Genomic DNA, 21,194 nt, shown 5'->3' on the forward strand with positions numbered 1-21,194 from the left:
CTATGTGTCATTAATGACAATTTATTCCACTTTCAGGAGGAGTTTGTAAACCAAAGCTGCTCGGCAAGGCTAACAGCAGGAAATCGAAATCACCTGTCCCGGGGCAGGGCTACCTGGGAGCGGAGCGGCCCTCATCGGTCTCCTCTGTGCACTCAGAAGGGGACTACCACAGGCAAACGCCGGGCTGGGCCTGGGAGGACAGACCTTCCTCGACAGGTGAGGGGCTGCTGCCAGAGTGCAGGTCTGCATGCAGCTGACGTCAGGGCCTTGGTTAGTGATGCTCCTAAAATCAGATGCTCTGTTAGGAAAATGCTTTCCATTATGGTATGGTTAAAGGGTTCCACTGTTCTTAACAGAAACTGAATTTACACAATCTAAAAAATTTTAAGAATGCAAATTTGATTACCAGCAGAGAAGAAGAGCTGTGAGCACAGCTGCCCTCAGGCCCCTTGCACCTGTGGAGACCCGGCAGTGGCACCTGACGCAGGTGCGTGGCTGGGGCCTGTGGCTTCAGCTCTCCCACACCTTCTGCACAGATGTCCTCGGAGAAAGTTCTTAGGAGCTAATGGGAACTGAAGCCAAACACGGAAGAAAGCTGGCACCCCTCTGTAGGCTGTCTTTACAGACAAAAACAAAACTCTAGGATATTTTTAACGTTTGCCCTTTTATGACTACTTACAAGCTTTGTTTCTCTTTGGCTGCACTGGGTCCTGGTTGTGGTGCTTGGACTCCTCTCATTGCTGCAGTGCAGGGCTTCCTATTGCGGTATAGCAGCTTGTCTAGCTGTTGCCTGCTCTCAGCAGTTGGGCTGCACATACTTGGTTGACCTATGGCATCTTCGCTCCCTGACCAGGGATCAAACCTGAGTCCCCTGCATTGGAAGCAGGTTCTTAAACCACTGGTCCACCAGGCAAGTCCCCATTTTGTAACCTTTTAAAAATTACGAATAACCATGATAATGATGGTGGGCTTCCCCGGTAGCTCAGACTGTGAAGAACCTGCCTACAATGCAGGAAACTCAGGTTTTCCGATCTCTGGGTGGGGAATGTCCCTTGGAGAAGGGAATGGTTACCTACACCAGTATTCTTGCCTGGAGAATACCATGGACAGAGACTGGTGGGCTATAGTCCATGGGGTCACAAAGAGTCGGACATGACTGAGTAATGAACACTTCCACTATAACGGTCATCTTGAAAATGAACAATTTTTTAAAGTAAAACTGGGATAGTTGCTGTGGATTTTAGAGTTTCATCTGTGCTTTTCAGAGGAATTAACTCCACAAATAGAGCAATGAAAAAATCTAGTTAAAGGAGGGCACAATTCAAATTTCTTATTGGTATTATAAAACCTAATTTAAGGTATACTTAATCACTTTATAGTTTTTCCCACCACATGCAGAGTGGGGGCTTACTGGTTTGAAAACTTCCTAGGCCAATGACTCCTTTTTTTTGTCTCTGATGCTGTGGTATGTGCTCTGGTTTTAGCATTTCTTAGATTGTAGGTGGCTTCCTGGAGACAATGACACGGTCTAGGCATTGGCAGGAGGTGTGGTGCTATTGTGAGGCTTGTGTGTGTCCCCCTCTGAAGCCTGTCCCTGGGTCTGTCTGCCCCTGACGAGCTGGGCCCTTGTCCCCAAACTTCCTGCTTCCTCCTGTGTTTGAGCCAAAAATCCAGGAGTTCCACTTGGATTCAGCAGCAGCCCAGCCTTGAGTACTCACTGGCTTTGTGGTCCTTCTGGATGGTTGGTTGCTTGGGAACGGCACAGCAGGGAGGTCTGTTCTGCCCTGACCCTGTGCCCCGCTCAGATGTGCTCACCTCTCTCCACAGGCTCGACACAGTTCCCCTACAACCCCCTGACCATGCGGATGCTCAGCAGCACGCCCCCCGCGCCCGTCGCCTGCACTCCCACCTCGGCCAACCCAGCTGCCCCACACCAGCCGAGCAGGATCTGGGAGCGGGAGCCAGCCCCGCTGCTGTCCGCACAGTACGAGACGCTGTCTGACAGCGACGACTGACCTGTGGGCAGGGGTCCCAGGGTGGGGGGGCTCCAGTTTCTGGTGGCTTCCTTTCTAACTGCAGGCCTGATGCCTGCCCGCCTAGGATTTATGCCCAGAGACCTTTCTGGAGAGCCTGGACCATGGACGGTAAAGAGACAATGGAGATTCATTTTGGGGTCAAATGAGGTTTGGAGAACTCTGCCTTGATACAGGCAGTTCTGTGGATTATAGTAATAGTGGAGGGTCGACATGTAGAGTTTTTAAAAAGTGGATAATTCCTGTTCTTACATCTGTTTGTAAAGAAACCATGATGTCTCTAATCACTCTGTAAATAGAGGACCTTTTTTGCAGTGTTCCCCGCGCTGTAGTATCTGGTGTACTTATGTTCAATCAGCACATCAACTTGGGGGTGATTTTTAAGAAATCTCTTGTCTACCTTTTTAACCCTTGCCTTCCAAACAACGTCATACAGCCCAGTTCCATGGTGTTGGCTGTCAGGGGCACTGTACTTTTATCCAATTTTGTCTCCTCCTAAGCTCAGATTCCCGGTGATGTTTAAAATCTTGTGGAGATGTTTAGATTTTTAACAGACGCTGCCATAAAATCTGTACATTAACGTATTAGGGTTTAAGGGAGAAACAATTCTGCCATATTGTAAATTTCCAGGGCAGGCTTTTTTTTTTAAATTAGAAGCACCGAAAACAGTACTGCATGGATATTGTTCTAGTTCAGTTTCTAACATTTTAAAGGCTTATTTGAGGTGTACGTACCTCCCTGTTACGCACACTGGTAATTAACCCACCTTGGGTATTTGCCTGCATTTGATGCAGCAAAGCTTTTGGTTTGGAAATAAATCTGACTGCCCTGTCCACCTGTCCATAGCTATAGTAGATGATTGTGACTGAAGGCTTTGGTGTCTCAGGTTAGCTGATGTGTCACTGGCCGAGCTGGAAGGTGACACCCGGTATGGAGCCTCTCGGCTGTGTGTCTCGGCTCTCCTGGGCTTAGGAGAAGCAGACGGCCCTTCCGCTGCATGCTGCCTCGTGCTTATACTTTCACTTCGATTCCTTGTGGGCAAGTGTTTGTCATCAAATGTTTTCATTTCACTGAATCTCAAGGAGCAAATAATTTAAAAGACTGGTACTGGAGGACCAGTCTTAATCTTCATTAGTAACTGCTTGTTGAATTAAATTCTTTTCATACACTCAAGCATAGCACTGGCGCATCCTTCTGCAGCGCATGGATGCTAATGGTTTGGGGAGGTGTTTAGAAAGGAAAGAGATCTCTCAAGATGATAAACCCTAGGACTTTACAGACTCCAAACTAGACCTGAGTTTTTCAACATTAGTCCTCAAGCCTCCTTTGTAGTGACTGAGACCCTCCCATCCCTTGGCATCTAGTCCCTGTTTAATAGGTGTGGACGCAGGTTCAGAATTTTGCCCATGTTTTAAAAAAGCAAGAAGGACAGGAATGCTAGCTAACACCTCTTGAGGCCTGTGGCTGCACCCACATGTAAGTGAGCTCAAAATAAGCTTCGGGTGGGGTGGTCAGGGCACCACTGCCTGGGCAGCTGGCCTCTGACTTCATTCAGCCCAGTCGGTGGTTAGTCCTCCTTGCTCTGGGGCCTCAGTGCAGGGAACTGTACAGACAGGCTCTCTGCAAACTCGACCGTGTCACTGAGGGGGAGAAATTCCTCAGTAAAACATGCGAAGTAAAGAATACCTCCCTTTCAGCAACTCATGCAGCTGTGAAAAGGTAAACGCACATAGATGCTCAAGGTGAGTAGTTACAACCAGGCTGCACTGAAACTTGATTAAAGGAATTAACCTGGTGAGACAATGAGAAGATGCTTACATCAGCAAAATAGAAGATTATTCTAATAGAAGATTCTGATTTGAGCCTAATTCCTGTATTTTTAATTCTAAAGAGTCAATGACTTTTTATGAGAAACTCAAAAGACTTCAGTATTGAATACATACAATACTGTTGTGGCATCTCCTGGTTTATTAGGAATGGATCCTCCTCGTGTACACAGGAGCCAAAGGCACTAGTTCATCCTCCCCACCCCCACACCAGAGGGACTGCAGGACTGCCCCAAGGCAGGGACAAAGCTCTCGACACACCATCCAGGTTAGGCCACACTGACCTTCTCCCAGGGCTGAAAGAGTCCAAAGACCCCCACGGGGAGACTGAGAAGCAAAATTCAGACTGAGAGCTAGGGCTGGGGTCCAGGCAGTGCTTCCTCTATGGCCCCATTACTGTCTGTCAGTACAATACCCCCAGGGTTCCCCTCTGAGTCAGGGGACTTGGCAGCCCTCAGACAGCTCTGCCCTGTGACTTGGTCCAGAGGGGTGCATGCTCAGAGGGGAGGGACCGTAGGAATTGTCATTCCTTTTCTTCTTTTTTTCACAGTGGTCTACAACCAGATACGTACAACAACACGCAGTCCACTTTTATGTATAATCTAAATAAAGGGCACGCTACTACTTCCAAGTGCCTGATTCCCACTTTAAAGCTTCATGTCTAATGCTTTGTAGCAACCAAGATACTACTCTTTTATGCATTAAATCCCACAGTGGTCATCATGAGATAGAGAATAAGAGAAAGCAACTCACCATCATGAGATTGGTAGCTCTGTTCTGCCAGGTCTTGATAAAATAAGACATAGCAGCAAATCAATGAACCAAAACCTTATAGTAGAGATGCCCCCACGCCAGACGAACACTGGCCCCTCTTATCCTGGCACGGTTCAGCACCTCCCCAACCATCCATTAAAACAGAGCACCGCCTGACAACGGTCCTTAGAAACAGTCAGGGGAGGGGGGGTGGGGGGTGTCCAAAACAAACAGCACAGCTCGTCCTCCACCGAGGCTTAGTTGAGGGGACGTGCATGTCACAGAGAGAGAATTTAAGCCACTGACTGGGAGCCGCCAGGACTGGAACAGAGGTATCAGTAGTCATGACAAAGGTCTGCTTTTTCTTGCCAGCTCGGCCAGCTCTTCCCTGATGTGCTGCACAGAAGCCTCGTCTCTCTTCAGCTCCGCTTGCCTCAGTGCTTCCCTATAGGTCTCTTCTGCTTGTGCGTACAGTTCTGGAACAGCCCGAGAGAAGGGAGAAAATGCATGTTTCATCGTGATTCTGAAATGTTCTGAAGAGAAAGCACGTGCGATAGGACAGCTCTAGTTCACGGTGTGAGACCTGGTGTGAGACAAGCTATGACCATGGGACACCGGGACCTCAGGGGAGCCCTTCCCTGATAGAGGTTCGGGTAAGGGACCTGTCCCTGCAGGTTTCTGAGCAGAGGGCAGAGCTTCGTGAGGACACATCGAGCTGTCCACATGCCAACAAGGAGCCTGCAGAGCACTCCAGAAACAAGGGACCATGGCCTCACTGCCCACCCTCAGCCCACCACCCAAGTTCCTGACCCACTGATGGGCACCCCGCACCTCTGCGCGTCAGGACTGCAGCCAGATTGCTGAGCAGCACATGCAGTTCAGGGTGTTCCACCTGCCTCGCCAGGTCTGATGCCCTCTGTGCGTGAACACAGGCCTCGTCAGTGCGGCCCTGTGTGTCCAGGGTAGTGGCCAGGTCATTCAGCAGCACGATGGTCTACACGGGAGAAAACAGCTGCTGCTTGCAAATGAAGATTCGCTGGAGAAGACAACAGCTACCCATGCCAGTATTCTTGGGCTTCCCTGGTGGCTCAGCTGGTAAAGAATCCACCTGCAGTGCAGGAGACCTGGGGTTCAATCCCTGGGTGGGAAGATCCCCTGGAGAAGGGAATGGCATCCCACTCTAGTATTCTGGCCTGAAGAATTCCATAGACTTGTCTATGGGGTTTGCAAAGAGTCAGACGTGACTGAGCAACTCTTCACTTTCCATAGCCCTAGTGTCTGGTGTTCTGTGGATGCCCTGAAGGGCTGTCTTTTCTAGCGGCGCCCCTTGGGGGCAGGTGTCTGCCTCTGTAAGTCAGGTGCATTTATCATTCACACTGCACAGCAGCAATCTGACCCTCTGGAAAATGATACAAACCTGGAAACTAGGTAGCAGGATGAATATTACTTATTAATTTGTCAAAAAAGCAGCAGCAAATAAACATAGCAAAAAGTAGTGACAGGATGTGACCCGTCCTATGGCAAACCAGTGCGCACGGAGACCTCTGGGCAGATCCAGTACCTCCCTGGCAGCCTCAAACCCTTCCTAAAACGGAGGGTGGGGGGAGTGGATGCAACAGGGCCTTCTGCTGAGGGTCTGTCCACATTTCCTATTCTGGATTCTGAAATCTTCGTCTTAGACGCCTCCTGTTTTTAGACGCCCCCCCTTACCTGTGGGTGTCTTTCTCCAAGTATTTCCTCAGAAATCCGCAGAGCTTTTTCATACATCCTCTGTGCCTGAGATGGCTGCTGGGAGAAGAGCAGGTAGCGCGCGTAGGTGTCCAGACACATGCCCAGAAGGAGCTGTGTGTTGGCCTTGTCATCGGCTGAGAAGGAAACGCGAGCAGTGCTGGGTGCAACGAGCAACAACCAGAAGGCGGGGCAAGTGCTCTGAACACAGTCACTAAACCAGTCCTCCTGACCTATCCTTTTACACAAGGTGATTAACATCTACACTGGCTCTTGGACCCAAGTTTGTGTGGGGAAGGGGGATTTGCCAAACCAACAAGTAGGTGTATCCAAGAATTCAACTCCCCTGACACCACCTACCCAGAGTCCCCAGGTAAGCCCCCACCCCACTCCAGACACCGGTCCAGGGTGTCACCTGGAGATGAGAGGTTCCCAGGACTCCTCCCCTCAGGTTCAATCAGTTTGCTAGGGTGGCTCACAGATCACCTGTTTTTATAAGGATACAACTCAGGAACAGGTGAGGTGTGGGGGAGGGGCTTCCTGCCCTCTCCAGGTGCCACTGTCCCTGTGCCCTCCACAAGAGCCCCAGGCCCCATCCCCTGGGGTGTTGATGGTGGCGCCTTTATTAAAGCGCTGGCAGCTGAGTCACCTTCCATCCCAGTCAGGGGTAAGACTGAAGGCTCCAACCCTCCAACCACATGGTTGGCTCCACTGGCAACCAGCCCCTGTGCTTTAACAATAAGCTAAATCATACTCCACACTCGGGAAAATGTAAAGGATATGGGGAGTTCTGAGGCAGGAACTATGATGAACAAAGACCAATAATGTATGAGACATTTTCATCATCTGAATGACCAAATAGATATTTCTTGTAAGTCACAATTATTGTAACATAAGTAATGAACTTTTCCATACCTTTTAAGATTGAGTATTATTTTTAGTTTGAAACTAGTATTATCTAGCATGAACCAGGTGAAGATAAACTCCTAGAACAACAACAAAAAGCCTAGGGCCAATAAAATTTTCTGGTATGAAAACAGCACACAAAGGAACCAGAGAACACTCAGAATCCTGGGATGGAGCATCATAACCCAATTTAAAGAACAGCTAATCTGTTTTTTGAAGAACAGTAATAAAGGCTGCAATGTATGGCAGCTTCCAACGTACCATATCTGGAAAAAAAGAGCCAGACAGCAGGGCTGGGTACCAGCAGCTAACAGCAGTCGGCCAAGTAAAGGCCTTGGAGCCACGACACAAACAGCACGCAAGTGGTGGTGAGCCAGCGGAAAGGACACTGTGCAGACAGCTTTGGCGGAGGGGAATGTTCACATGAAGGACTCAGAGGTTCCCTCGGATAACCTCACAGAGCACGATTACTGGATGCCCACGTGAAGGGGTGCAGACGGGTCTGTTTACCAACAAAGGGATCACCACACTGAATACAACTCCTTCCCTATCTTCCAAGTTTAAATGGTGCATAGACTTTAAAGATGACGATGTTGCCAAATAACCCTATGATCAGTTACTGAGGGGATAGTTTAAATAAAACAATACAAATAATCTATAAAAATAATCTCAGAAGGTAAAAGTGAAAATAAAACTTTGCTTCTAGTAAAAACCCAAAGTTCTTCTAATTATATAAAAGGCAAATGATAAAAACCAAACCAAGTTTTAAATAGATCACCTTACAAATTTTAAATTATTTTTAAACAAAAAGCACATAAAAATTCATGGATAAATATAACTAATATAAAAAAGCAAAACATAAGATGGCACCAAATAAATATCACTTAAGATACCATTTTTCTGTATTAAAAGGAAATGCTGAAGCAATAAAAATAGATCTCACTAGGAACACTCTTTAAATGCTGAGCAAAAAGCTTGTAAAATTAGCAGTTTAAGATCCACACTATTGGGGGATAACAGCGTGGAGAAAGGCCCAGGCAGAGAAGCTCTGTGCCCCCCAGGTACTGACACAGGTCCCAGGAGGCTGAAGAGTCACAACACCTGCAGACACTAAGATCTGCACTCCTGGAGAACAAGACAAAGATGTTTACCACATATCGAAACCATCACAAAATAACGTCTACGTTATTCCAGTTCTGAAAACTGTTTCAAGAATGACTGCTGACTCATTACTGAAACATGTGCTACTTCTCTCTAAATATTTCTACATTAAAAAAAGTATACTCTGTATACTTTAAAATTAGAATATATGTTCAATACTGTAACTCAAAAATATAAGAATGAGGTGACAAGTAATTCTAGTGGAAAATTATTACCCCTGATACCAGTAACGGTAATTAAACTAGAATGGCAGAAAAGATAAAGCTTTTTAGAAGGAATTAACTGATGAGGTAAATTTTAGCTGTTAATATTTCATTATTAAGAAAATACATTTTAAATTCACAGTACATTCTAATCATAGTAACATAAAATTTTTAACATATATCTCTAAATATAGGACAAAGGGAGAAATAAAGACTCCATAGTGAGACCATCAGCACACTGCTAAGTTCATACCTCAGTAAAGTACCAGAGTTCCTTTTTCTAATAACAATTAAAACATGCTGCTTTGAAATACCAATATAAACAAACACCACTAGAAGTCACACACCAAAGAAACCTACTGACAGCAGAGAAACCGCCACCCCCAAAGGCTATTCAGATCTGAGGGGAGGGAAGTGTATTTATCTCTTCAGACTTTAATTATAAGTAATTCTTTATCACAAATCATTCCTAGGAGAAAAAGATGAGGCAACCTAAAATCAGTCTATGAAAAAGATTCACCACAGAAATCTTTAGTCAAAATACAAGCAACCTGAATTTTCAAATGCACTAAGGATAAATGCACCAAGCAGCTTTTATTCCAGGAATGCTGAGAATGACTCGGTGTACTCTATCTGCACCAAATCAGGCTTGCATAAATGCAGAGTCTCCATCAGTGATTTGGGAGAACTCAAGCACAGGTACCCAGCAATAATAATCTGGGAGAGGCTACAGGGTCTTTGAAGCTAAAGGCATTTGCTGCTCATGCTCCAGGAACGTCCTTGACATGCCAGGCTGCATCTCATCACCTGACTAATGACCCTGGTGCTTTCCGAGACCACTAATGGTGGCAGTGGAAGGAGTTTTGGTTCCAGTAACATGACAGATAATCTGAAAACCCTTCTGCTTCAAATATTAGATAAATCATAACACATACCTTTTTACTTGCACAGCTGACCTCCTGAGAGAAGGAAATCCTGAGGGCCAGCAATTACAAAGGAGCTAAAACCCAAAGGGGAGAACACGAAACAGGGCCCAGTTCTGGCTGGTTGTGTGGTGGCCTGGGTGTCTCTGAATCCAGAATTGGGTTCTTCATCTCACACAAGACACAGAAGTAGATCTGAACTCCCTATAAAGCTAGGATGACCCCAGAGGCTACAGGGGGACAGGGACCACATGGAAACCCATCACAGACACCCCCCACCCCACCATGCTTGATTTGATGTCTAAATCCAAGTCATCCCTTCCCCAGGCTCGGACCTGAGAGTCTGGAAGAACAAAGCCAGGCCAGAGACTCATTTCTCAAAGCCGCTGAAGAGTCTGTAACCCGAGTACGTAAACATGGAGACAGCTCAGGTGGGAATCAAGAGGATGGTAAGAGGAGGCCTCCCCTGAAGATAACTGAGTGACCCCAGCTGGAACTCTTCCTCAGAGGTCAGGGGCTCCACCTACGAGCCCTGCGCCGGCCCCTCTGGCCCTCATCCCTCAGCTTACATCCCCATTCTTCAGCCATCTTCAGATATGCAACAACTTCAGTGGATGTTTGCTGTTTTTCCTCCACTAGAAACTGACCAGGTGTTACTTACAGCTATATCTAACGTGCATCCCAGTGTTTCCTGACTGGTTGAATGAACGAAAGAGAAAAAAGAAGGTATGAACTATACACGGGAGGTATGATGACACCAAACATTAATTTTACCTACAGAAGTCACAGGAGCAGGACGTGAATCTCTGGAAGCTCAACATAGAGGTGTCATTACACACCAGCGAGAAAGGGACTCACTAATAAAGCAGCCCTAAGTTAAAACCCAGTCTGGGGGAGGAAGACATAACAGCATTGTCTTACACCACAGTAAAAACAAATTCCAGGTAATGAAAGACTCAGTGGAAAAGAACCAAGTACTTATTTACTTGTGGATTATTATTAGCATGTTAACTGGTTTCCTCTGGATTATTGTTGATTCCTGGTTGATGGAGTATCAAAGAATTATTATGAAGCTCCATTAGGAAAAGATAAAAAGAAAAATGGCAAAATTTACCTCTGAGGTCCGTACACACGACCCCATCATGACACACCAGCATTCTCTAATTTTTCAGTCATTTTGCAGGTATCTGGACACCTAACCACTGTCAAAGCGATGTGTGGAGATCATGGTTTCCAAACAGTGTCACTTTTGGCTATTGATATTTTGACAGATAATTTCTGTGAATTACAGTGTTTAACTTAAATTTAGTCAGATACCCATTAGATGTCCACCTCCCCTCCGACCCCAGCTATAACAACCAAACTATCACCCTAAGGTGCCGGGTAGAAGCCAAGTCTTTACAAGAGACTATTTTTCTGACCTTAGAAAGTGGAGGCTTTTATTAAACAAGACTCGGAAAGCACAAACCATAAAGGAAAATACCAAAAGATTCTCTAATCTGTCAAATGCCCTAAAGTGAAAAGACAAGACCACAAAGAGAGAATGTAACCAACAAAATAGATGCTCGGGAAAAAAAAAAAAAAGATGCTTAAATATATTAAGAATTATTTACAAATCATTGAGGAAGAAAAGAAAAACACCCTTCAAAAAATAAGGGAAAAATTTTAAAATGAAATATAGCACAATAAGAACGCCAACACATCGCCGACAAAAATATAAAGCGGTAAAAGCACACTGCTAAGTGTTCGGTAATGTCTAGTGTGGCAGGCCAGCAGTCCCACTCCTCGGTACGCCCCTGGGGAACAGCCTGGCGTGTCCACAGAGACGCAGGTCCCAGCATTACTCCCACAGCAAGAGAGGCAGGACCTCCATGTCCACCGACGGGCGAAGTGAGCACATGTCCACAGCGGAGGATCAGGGCCTCCACTAGCCTGCATCTCTCCTCTGGAGGATGGAAAAAAGGCGAACCCCCCGCCGCCCCGACCCAGGAACAATCACGGGAAGTCACCTCTTCTGAACAGACATGCAGCCTGACAAGCAAATAGGGCCTTTGTGCGAAAAATATTTTAAGTATCAACGTGGATAAAAGCTCAGCAATATGATGAGTGAAGAAATAAACTGCAGAAACAATGGTACAGTAAGACACTGTTCATATAAAGTTTAAAAACATTTTAGTCCCATAGTTTACTGATGTATACAAGTATAAACAGGCAGAAGACTCATAAACACCAAAACCAAATCCAGGATTACAGTTACATCAAGCAGAAGTACCAAGGGTTTTAAACTTCCCCAGACCAGGTAAAATACTGGGCTGGCCGAAAGGTTTGTTCAGGCTTTTCTGTAAGATGGGATGAAAAACCCGAACGAATAATACCTAAGACTTGCCAAAGCTAAGGGTTTGAAAGCATACAGGTATCTATTAAAGTTTCCACTATTTTTGTGTAAAATCTTTAAGAAGAAAGATATAGTACTGACTTTTCTGGATAAGTCAGTAATACAGAATACACAGTGGAAAAGAGGAGACAATATATTTATATACTATAGAACAAGAAAAGAGGGAGGCCAGGACTATCCTGGTGGTCCAGAGGATAGGAATCCACCTGCTGATGCAGGGGACCCGAGTTCCATCCCTGGTCTGGGAACTAAGATCCCACATGCCTCAGGCCAACTTGGAGCCCATGTACAAGAGAAGCCTGAGCACCACAACTACTGAGTAGCCCCTGCCCACAGCAACGAGCTAGAGCCCACACGCAGCAATGAGACCCAGCACGTCCCCAAAAACCCAGAAAGGTTCACCAAAGACCAGGCAGAATTCAGAGAGACCAACCCCTAACCTTATTATGCTAAAGAGCTTCCAATGCCTACAAAGTAACCAGGCAGGAGAAAACAGGTTATTTACAAAAGAAGGTGAACAAGTTGGCTTCCGCATTCTCTGCAGAAAAATCCCACCAGGTGCAAAATTCCAGATCGCAGAGAACTAGGGAAAAGTAGCAGATTTATTACCCTGTAGTCATCTCATCTTACACAGGAAACTGAAAATAAAAAATTTTTTTCTGAGTCAAATACATCTTGAAGAAATTTTAGGTTGCTCTTAACAGAACTGAGAACCGTATTATGTGCCTTCCTTCCAAAATATAAAAGGACATTTAGTGAGGAAAACAACCCTTTAAGAGGGACTTGAAAACACAAGAAATAACAAAAATGGAAAGCTTTTAGTGCAAAAATTTAGACCAAATACCACTTTCAATTCTAGATTTAAGTAGGTTTTATTATCACAAGGCAACAATACTCAGCTTAAAAAAAATAAAAGATCCAAACATAGCCTTCTACAAAAGACATACTGAGGGAAGCCCTGGTGGTTAAGAATTGGGCTGCAGATTCAGAGAACACAGGTTCGATCCCTGGTCCAGAAAGATCCCACGTGCCACAGGCAACTAAGTCCATGGGTCACAACCACTGAGCACTCGCTCTAAAGCCCACGAGTTGCAACTACTGACCCCTCGCACCTGGAGCCAGTGCTCCACAAGAGAAGCCACCACAGTGAGAAGTCCACGTACCCAAAGAGAGCCTCCCAACTAGAGAGATGCCCTTACAGCAAGGAAGACACAGCACAGCCAAAAAAACCCCAAAACATACTGAAAACAAAATAACTCAAATTTTAAGAGTAAGATACAGTCAACAATGTGAAACTAAAATTTGTGACAAATACCTTAAGTAGGACAAAAAAGAATCACTTTTCTGATGAAAGGATAATTCATAATGAAGCTGTGTGTGTGTGTGTGTATATAAAATCTGGGACTCTAAACAGCATAGATATATAAAGAAAAAAATCACAAAAACATAAATATTGTCTACAACTACACAATGTCAGCAAGGGTACAGAAGCCTGAACAACTCTATAAACCAACTAAAGCCGACACACATCTACAGAGTACGCCTCCTCTCAGATGCACACGCAACACCCCCAGATAAACCATGTTGCTGTTGTTTAGCTGCTCAGTCATGTCCGACTCTTTGCAACCCCATGGACTCTTCTGTCCATGGGATTCTCCAGGCAAGAATACTGGAGTGGATTGCCGTTCCCTTCTCCAAGGGATCTTCCCAACCCAGGAATCTACAAACTCTTGTCTTCCGTGTCTCCTGCATTAGCAGGATTCTTTACCACTGAGCCACCAGGGAAGCCTGGATAAACCATGTACCAGGCCATGAAACAAATCTTGATAAAATGTAAAAGGACTGAAATCATACAAAGCATGTTTTCTGATCATAATGGAACAAACCTAAAAATCAACAGAAATACATGTAGATTAATCAACACTCTCCAAAATATCCAAGAGATCTCAAAAGAAATCACAAGAAAAGTTAGAAAATATTTTGAGATACATGAAAATAAAAACACAACACACCAAAATTCATGGGATGTAGCTAATATAATAGAGGAACATTTTTAGTTGTAAATGGCTACATTAAAAAAGAAAGAAAGGTCTTGGGAAGCAGACTCGTGTGTGTGTGTGTGTGTGTGTGTGTGTGTGTGATTAGGATTGATGTACAGGAGAAACCACATTACAGAGCAATTATCCTGCAATTAAAAAAAAATCTTAAATCAACAACCTGATCCTCTACCTAAGAAACTAGAAAAAGAGCAAAATAAACCCATGGCAAGCAGAAGAGATATAAAAGATTAGAATGGAAACAAATGAGGTAGAAAACAAACAAAAAAAATTAGAAAATGAAACCAAAAGTTGGCTCTTTGACAAGGTCAAGAAAACTGACAAAAACCAAAAAGAAACAAGTATAGTCAGGAAAGTCTTTCGTAACTCAGAGGGGTAAACCTAACAAGAAGAGCTAAACTTAATTGACAGGTTAACAAACTCTCTGATAGTCCCTGATGAGCCCGGCCACAATGCTAGAGCATCTCACCCTCACAACTCCACGAGGAAGGCTCTCCAGTCATTTCCATGGATGAGGTCCCACTGCTGTTCTAAGTGGAGAAGCCAGAATTCCAACCTGGCTCAATTCAAAGAATTCATGAAACCAAATACGCCACCAGAAATACTCCAACTTTCCAAAAATGTTTTACTTAAAATATGAAAATCTGGGGAAGGAATATGATCTTGAATACATAACAGAATATTGTTAAGCTATGCTTTATAAATATAATTTCTAAGAAAATTTCTTCCAGGAAAATACAGAAAAAAAAATTATAAAATTCTTTCATCCATGCGTTCACTTACTGTCCCAGGTACTGAAAGCAACTCAAGAAAACAGAACCACCTTAAATGCATAAGGAACCAAGGAAGGAAGAAAAAAGGGTGCCAGAAAATAACTAAAGGAGATCTGACCCACACGGTTTCACAGATCCTACGATTTCCAAGGACTAGGTCACTCCGAGTAATGCCTCACACCTACTCCAGGAAACACAGAGAACATGCCAACTCATTTTATTACATTAATACAATCCTGTGATGACAAGCTCGGGAAATCAACTACGGATTTCACATGAGAAAATAAATGCAAATGTCTAAATAAAATATCAGCATTAAATATTATCCAGCAGTACTAGCAAGCTTGATACAGTACATCTACTCATGCAGTTTGACACCAAATTAGATTTAAGACAAAGTTGTCCAGCACGGCTGTTACTTAACATTCTGAGACTATGGCCAATGAACTAAATTTAACAAGGGGGGGGGGTAAGGGACACAGGAGTAGAACTATGACTTCCCAAATAGTTCATTCTGCATCTGGAAATAGTGTGAATATCAACTGAAACCAAACAGTTTAGTAAGGTGTCCACTGAGAATCAGATGTGACAGAACAGCATCAAATCTGTGAAGAAATCAGCCCGCAGCCCTGAGTGGGAGGACGTGCCCAGAGTGACGTCTGCCAGCAGGGATGCCATTCATTCATGTCAGGAGCCACTCTCTCATGTGATTCAAGAAGAGGGATTCTGAACCCTGTCAGGAATGGATCCTGACCAGTTTTAACCAGTCATGGTAATCCCCTTTGGTTTGCCAAGTACTGGGTTAGAAATGCCACATGACCCACCCCAGCCAAAAGGAGTAACGGTAAATCCCCGGGGTGGGGAAAGATTCCAGCGGAGACAACCTGGCCTCTAAGAGAAACATCCGAGGAGTCTCCCTTTTCCTCTGGACGCTGCTGTTTCTGGGCGAGGTTCCTGGGACCTGACAGTCACTTTTCACCCACAGGAAAGCGCAAGGAGAAAGGCAGTGCACTGAGAATGTCAGCGAGGGCCGGTGGGAAGAGCGCCCTTGGCTGAACTGCCAGACACATAATCGTGTCCTCATTATTTAACTCAATTTAGTTGAATTGTTTTTTCTGTTAGTAGTCAAATGCTAACTTATTCAGATGGCAATCTCCCCAAACTAGTATCTTAAAATTCAGTCTCAAAGCACTTTGGGAACCTGACAAAATGATCTAAAATTCATGTGAAAATTAAGGGAAAAGCCAAATGGGAGCCCTTCCCCCGTGGTTCAGTGGTTGAGAGTCCGTCTGCCAATGTGGGTGACATGGGTTCGATCCCTGGTCCGGGGGCTCCCGCATGCTGTAAAGCAACTAAGCTCATTCGCCGCAACTACTAAGCCTGTGCTCCGGTGCCCAGGAGCTGTAGCTATTGGGCCCACGCGCCTAGAGCCGAGCTCCCCAACAAGAGAAGCCACTGCAATGAGAAGCCTGTGTACTGCAACGAACAGCAGCTAGCACCCACTCGCTGAAACTAGAGAAAAGCCTGTGCAGCAACAAGGAACCAGCAGGGTCGAAAATAAATGAAATTATTTTTAAAAGGATAATGCTTAATACTTTCTGAGTACCTAGTATGCATTAGTACATACTGTCCTAAGTGCTTTACGTGTAATTCTTTTAACAGTCCCAAGAGAAAATATTACTCTTAATCCCATTCTGCGGATTAAAAATAGAGATTTGACCAAAGTCACAAAGCAATACATTAACAGAATCAGAAAATGTAAATTAATACAGTCCTTTCTAAAGCAATCGTGCAGTATTCATCAACAACCTTGATATGTGCTGACTGACCTGCAATGTCACTGCAAAACCACCCGGAGGAGTCAGCTCTGAACACTGCCTTATGTTCAGTAGCGGAAGGCTGGGCCACCCTGCCTGGACTGGACCCACAGTGTTATACTCCACTCCCTCACTCACACGACAGCCCCAGGAGAGACTGAGAGGAAGGGGATCTGGAGTAAAGCAAGCAGCCCAGTTAGAAGAGTTTGCCATATTTATAAAAGACAGGTGACAGAGGTGAGAGGGAGGCTGGGGGGCGGGGCACATGTGTACACCTGTGGCTGATTCACGTTGATGGGCGGCAGAGACCAGCACAATATTGTAATTATTTTCCAATTAAAAATCAAGAACAAAAACACCTAGCAAATCCAGTCACCTACTGGCTTTGGAGGAAAACAAAGGCTGTACACAGAAGAAACTACAATTTACAGCCCTGTTACTTGGCTCAGCAGTTAACGCGCTTATATTGTATTCATAGTGTGCACGCCTCAAATCTGTGATAAATCCTCACTTCCAAGCCACTAGATTCTAAAACTAAATTAAGAAATAATAATTTTATGTTATTTAGAAATAAAATACCAGAAGAAATTGGTTAAGAGTTCAAAATGACTAGGAACAAGCGGGGCAAAGAAAATGATGTTTATTTTGAAATTGCTATTTTTAAATTAAGTTGTAATATTCTTTGATTTTTTATATTATTCAGGTAATATTAGAAAATAATTTTTAAAAGAAAAATATCCAGAAAAACACAAATAAAATATAAATCCCCCATGAAGCCTATCAGCCAGAGAGATTTTGGTATCATTTCAGCCTGTGTTCTATACTTACATTTAATCTCTGTATTGTAAAAAATTAAGACTGCTCCTAACTATATTGTTTTCACTTAATTTGTTAGGGCATTTCCTCTGTAATTAGAAAACAAGTTTTGATCTGAAGTAATATATTCCTGGGATGAAGTTAGTCATGTCAATTGAAAGCACACGAATGTGATAATGGATTTGCTTTGTTTAAAACTGAGGGAATGTATTTCCTGAGAAAAAGATAAATCACATTTACAAGAGAAATTAATTTGCTCTGACAAGACTCCTTTCAACTAGAAAAAAGGTGCTTTCCCCATACACTACATTTTTTTTTTTTTAAATCAGGTTACAAAGTACAGTGTGATCCCTCACTTCCTTGCTAAAATGTGAACGGCAGTGGGCAAAACAAACCTAAAAGACAGACACCGAAAAATAAATAAGAATTCTTGGCATGATTATAAGTGATCTTTATTTTCTTCTTAATGCTGTTTGAAATTTTATTCTGTGAAATGAAAATACCTCCTTTCATATCAATAAACAAGAAATGTCACAGCCATCAGCAATTTCTGGCCTGCGAATGTGAATGAGGGCTCCCAAAACCTCAGGTGCTGCCGCCTCCCCATGGTGACTATGGGGGGAGGGGGTGATGCAAGGAAACAGGACTGGCCCCAGGCAGCTGAGGTGCATATGAAAGGAATGAATTCAGTAAGCCCAGAGGTTTGCATTTTTCCATGCTTAATTTTGCACGCTAAATTCTGTGGGGATGAGAAGACACCTGGAAATACCCACCCAGGGTCTAGAAACTGGGTGGAGCTTGGTTGGAAGATCCTGAGAGAATTCCCACCCAGGAGAAAGGCACAGGTGGGGGCAGGCTCAGTTTTTACCAAGAAATACCCAGGGTCTGGCTGAAAGACACTGAGGTGGCTCAATTGTAGAAAGACATAAGGAACGGAGCTCAGACTTGCAAGTACCTAGTTAACTAGACAAATTAAATCCCATCCTAAATATCAAAAAGTGAAAGTTACTCAGTCGTGTCCGACTCTTTATGACCCCATAGACTATACAGTCCACGGAATTCTCCAGGCCAGAATACTGGAGTGGATAGCCTGTCCCTTCTCCAGAGGATCTTCCCAACCCAGGGATCAAACCCAGGTCTCTCACATCGCAGGCAGTTTCTTCACCAGCTGAGCCACTGAGGGAGCTCTTTAATAGGTACGCAGTTAAAAATTAAAAGCTGGCTTCACACACACAAATCACAATCTGGCGACCAACTCAGCAGGCCAACCATGCTTCCCTTATAGACAGGCCAGAGAGTGTGTCAGTCGCTCAGTCATGTGGGAAACTTTGTGACCCATGGACTATGGCGTGCCAGGCTCCTCTGTCCATGGGGATTCTCTAGGCAAGATTACTGGAGTGGGTAGCCTATTCCTTCTCCAGGGGATCTTCCTGACCTAGGAACTGAACCGGGGTCTCCTGCATTGCAGGCTTCCCTGAAAGCTCGGTTGGTAAAAAATCAAGTTGCAATGTGGGAGACATGGGGTCCTAAAGAGCTGGACACAACTAAGCAACTTTCACTTTCATTCCTGCATTGCAGATGGATTCTTACCAGCTGAGCTACCAGGGAAGCCCTACAAATGCTAATAAAAGCAATTAAGAATATCAACAAAAAACAGGGGGGTGGGGGGAGGTCTTATGACCAACCTAGATAGCATATTAAAAAGCAGAGACATTACTTTGCCAACAAAGGTCTGTCTAGTCAAGGCTATGGTTTTTCCAGTGGTCATGTATGGATGTGAGAGTTGGACTGTGAAGAAAGCTGAGCACCGAAGAATTGATGCTTTTGAACTGTGGTGTTGGAGAAGACTCTTGAGAGGCCCTTGGACTGCAAGGAGATCCAACCAGTCCATTCTAAAGGAGATCAGTCCTGGGTGTTCTTTGGAAGGAATGATGCTAAAGCTGAAACTCCAGTACTTTGGCCACCTCATGCAAAGAGTTGACTCATTGGAAAAGACTCTAATGCTGGGAGGGATTGGGGTCGGGAGGAGAAGGGGATGACAGAGGATGAGATGGCTGGATGGCATCACCGACTCGATGGACGTTGAGTCTGAGTGAACTCCGGGAGTTGGTGATGGACAGGGAGGCCTGGCATGCTGCAATTCATGGGGTCGCAAAGAGCTGGACACGACTGACCGACTGAACTGAACTAGGGGGAGGTCTAGTTATTATTTCGATGAGGTAAAAAAATATTTAAAAAAAAAAGGAGTTATGTCAAATGAATAAAAAGTTCTTTGGATGGTTATTTAAAATGGGATAAATAAAACAGACATATATGCCTTTTACCCAGAGCCTTTTACATTAAAGTAGGTAAAATAGACAGGGAACAGAAAAAAAAGCCTTCTAAACTCTCCCTCAAGACAAAACTTGTTGATTGGATACTGATGAAAACTTAAGTTAAAGGTATAGAAGCTGGCACAATTTCAGTTCAGTCGCTAGGTCGTGTCCAACTCTTTGCAACCCCATGGACTGCAGCACGCCAGGCTTCCCTGGCCATCACCAACTCCCGGAGCTTGCTCAAACTCAAGTCCACTGAGTTAATAAAAATGTATGTAGTAGTAGTGAAAGTCACTCAGTCGTGTCCGATTGTTGTGAAACCATGGACTGTAGCCCACAAGGTTCCTCTGTCCATGGGATTCTCCAGGCAAGAATACTGGAGTGGGTTGCCATTTCCTTCTCTAGGGGATATTCCGGATATAGGAATCGAACCCATGTCTCCTGCACTGCAGGCAGATTCTTAACCAACTGAGCTAGGAAGGAAGCCCAAAAAAATGTATGTAAGTTGGTATATTTAAATGGGCTTTATATAAGGTGTTAAAGCTCTTATTTAATTATATTGTGGGATAAACAAGGCATATAGATTGCCACTAAGAAAATATTAACTAAACGCACTGAGAAAACTAATAGTTACCTGAGTGATACAAAAGGAGTAAACGGGGAACTGACATGGAAGGGTTAATTTTTTAAAGTGATTTTCCTTTGCTTTAATTAATAAACTCAGAAAGGTCTTTGCTAAATGCCTTATAACATAGAACTTCGTAAATTACATTTCAGTTTGATAAATATCCTGCCACTGATTTTAGTATCTTTAGGCGACAAAACCATCTTTTAAAATAACTAACCAACGGCCTTTTGTCTTGCAAATGTCTAAACCAGAATATGAATACAGGCCTCAAAGAGCTGAGACTAAGCCCAATTAAGCAGGCACGACTGGGAAATCAAGAAAAAAAAAAAAGTGGCAGTTTTAAATCTAAACTGCTGAGAATGTTCCCTCAGCAAAATCTTACAGATAGTATGCCTTAATCATGTAAACAAGCAACTTTAAGGTATTCCAACTGTTTGTTAACCAGTAAGTTTATATTGTAATACCTGGTAAAGCCATGAGATCCCTATAGCTTATGTCTGTATACACATAGAAGATGCTTCTACTTCTAAAAGGTATTATTAGAACAGGATTTATAAGGAGTGCTACTTAATTTTAATAAAAAGTGCCTACATTAAAGAAAACTGGCCAAGATGATTTTCAGGTTCACATGAAGTGGGAAATACTCAATATTAAGTTAATATCTGAGATTAATGTTTAAGTTTAAAGACGCCATTTAAGAATCATCATTAAGAAGAGGTGGCAAGAACACATAGAAGAAACTGCACAGAAAAGGTCTTAATGACCCGGATAACCACAATGGTGTGATCACTCACCTAGAGTTAGACATCCTGGAAGGCAAGTGGGCCTTAGGAAGCATCACTACCAACAAAGCTACTGGA

The 21,194-nt window shown here is 44.0% G+C and overlaps 2 protein-coding genes across 10 annotated transcripts in view; one reads left to right on the top strand and one right to left on the bottom strand.

Moving 5' to 3' along the window:
• The window catches only part of NCOR1 (nuclear receptor corepressor 1), a 114,667-nt gene extending 111,461 nt beyond the window's left edge, over positions 1 to 3,206 (top strand). The window contains 2 exon segments of the mRNA XM_070389549.1: positions 37 to 216; positions 1,828 to 3,206. Coding sequence (XP_070245650.1) covers positions 37 to 216; positions 1,828 to 2,015 — 368 coding nt within the window. The 3' untranslated portion in view covers positions 2,016 to 3,206.
• Positions 3,207 to 3,981: 775 nt separating this feature from the next.
• Positions 3,982 to 21,194, bottom strand: part of TTC19 (tetratricopeptide repeat domain 19) — a 29,851-nt gene continuing 12,638 nt past the window's right edge. For 6 of the 9 annotated variants that reach the window (XM_070389563.1, XM_070389561.1, XM_070389558.1 and 3 more), the window contains 3 exons: positions 6,323 to 6,477; positions 5,444 to 5,606; positions 3,982 to 5,088 (listed from right to left, as the gene is read on the bottom strand). In XM_070389563.1, coding sequence (XP_070245664.1) covers positions 4,955 to 5,088; positions 5,444 to 5,606; positions 6,323 to 6,477 — 452 coding nt within the window. In that variant the 3' untranslated portion in view covers positions 3,982 to 4,954. Of the gene's footprint in view, positions 5,089 to 5,443; positions 5,721 to 6,322; positions 6,478 to 21,194 lie in introns of those variants that run through there. The other 3 variants (XM_070389564.1, XR_011467962.1, XM_070389565.1) reach the window with 3 other exon arrangements.

This window comes from Bos mutus, chromosome 19 (assembly GCF_027580195.1).
Source record: "Bos mutus isolate GX-2022 chromosome 19, NWIPB_WYAK_1.1, whole genome shotgun sequence".
NCBI classification, from domain to species: Eukaryota; Metazoa; Chordata; class Mammalia; order Artiodactyla; family Bovidae; genus Bos; species Bos mutus.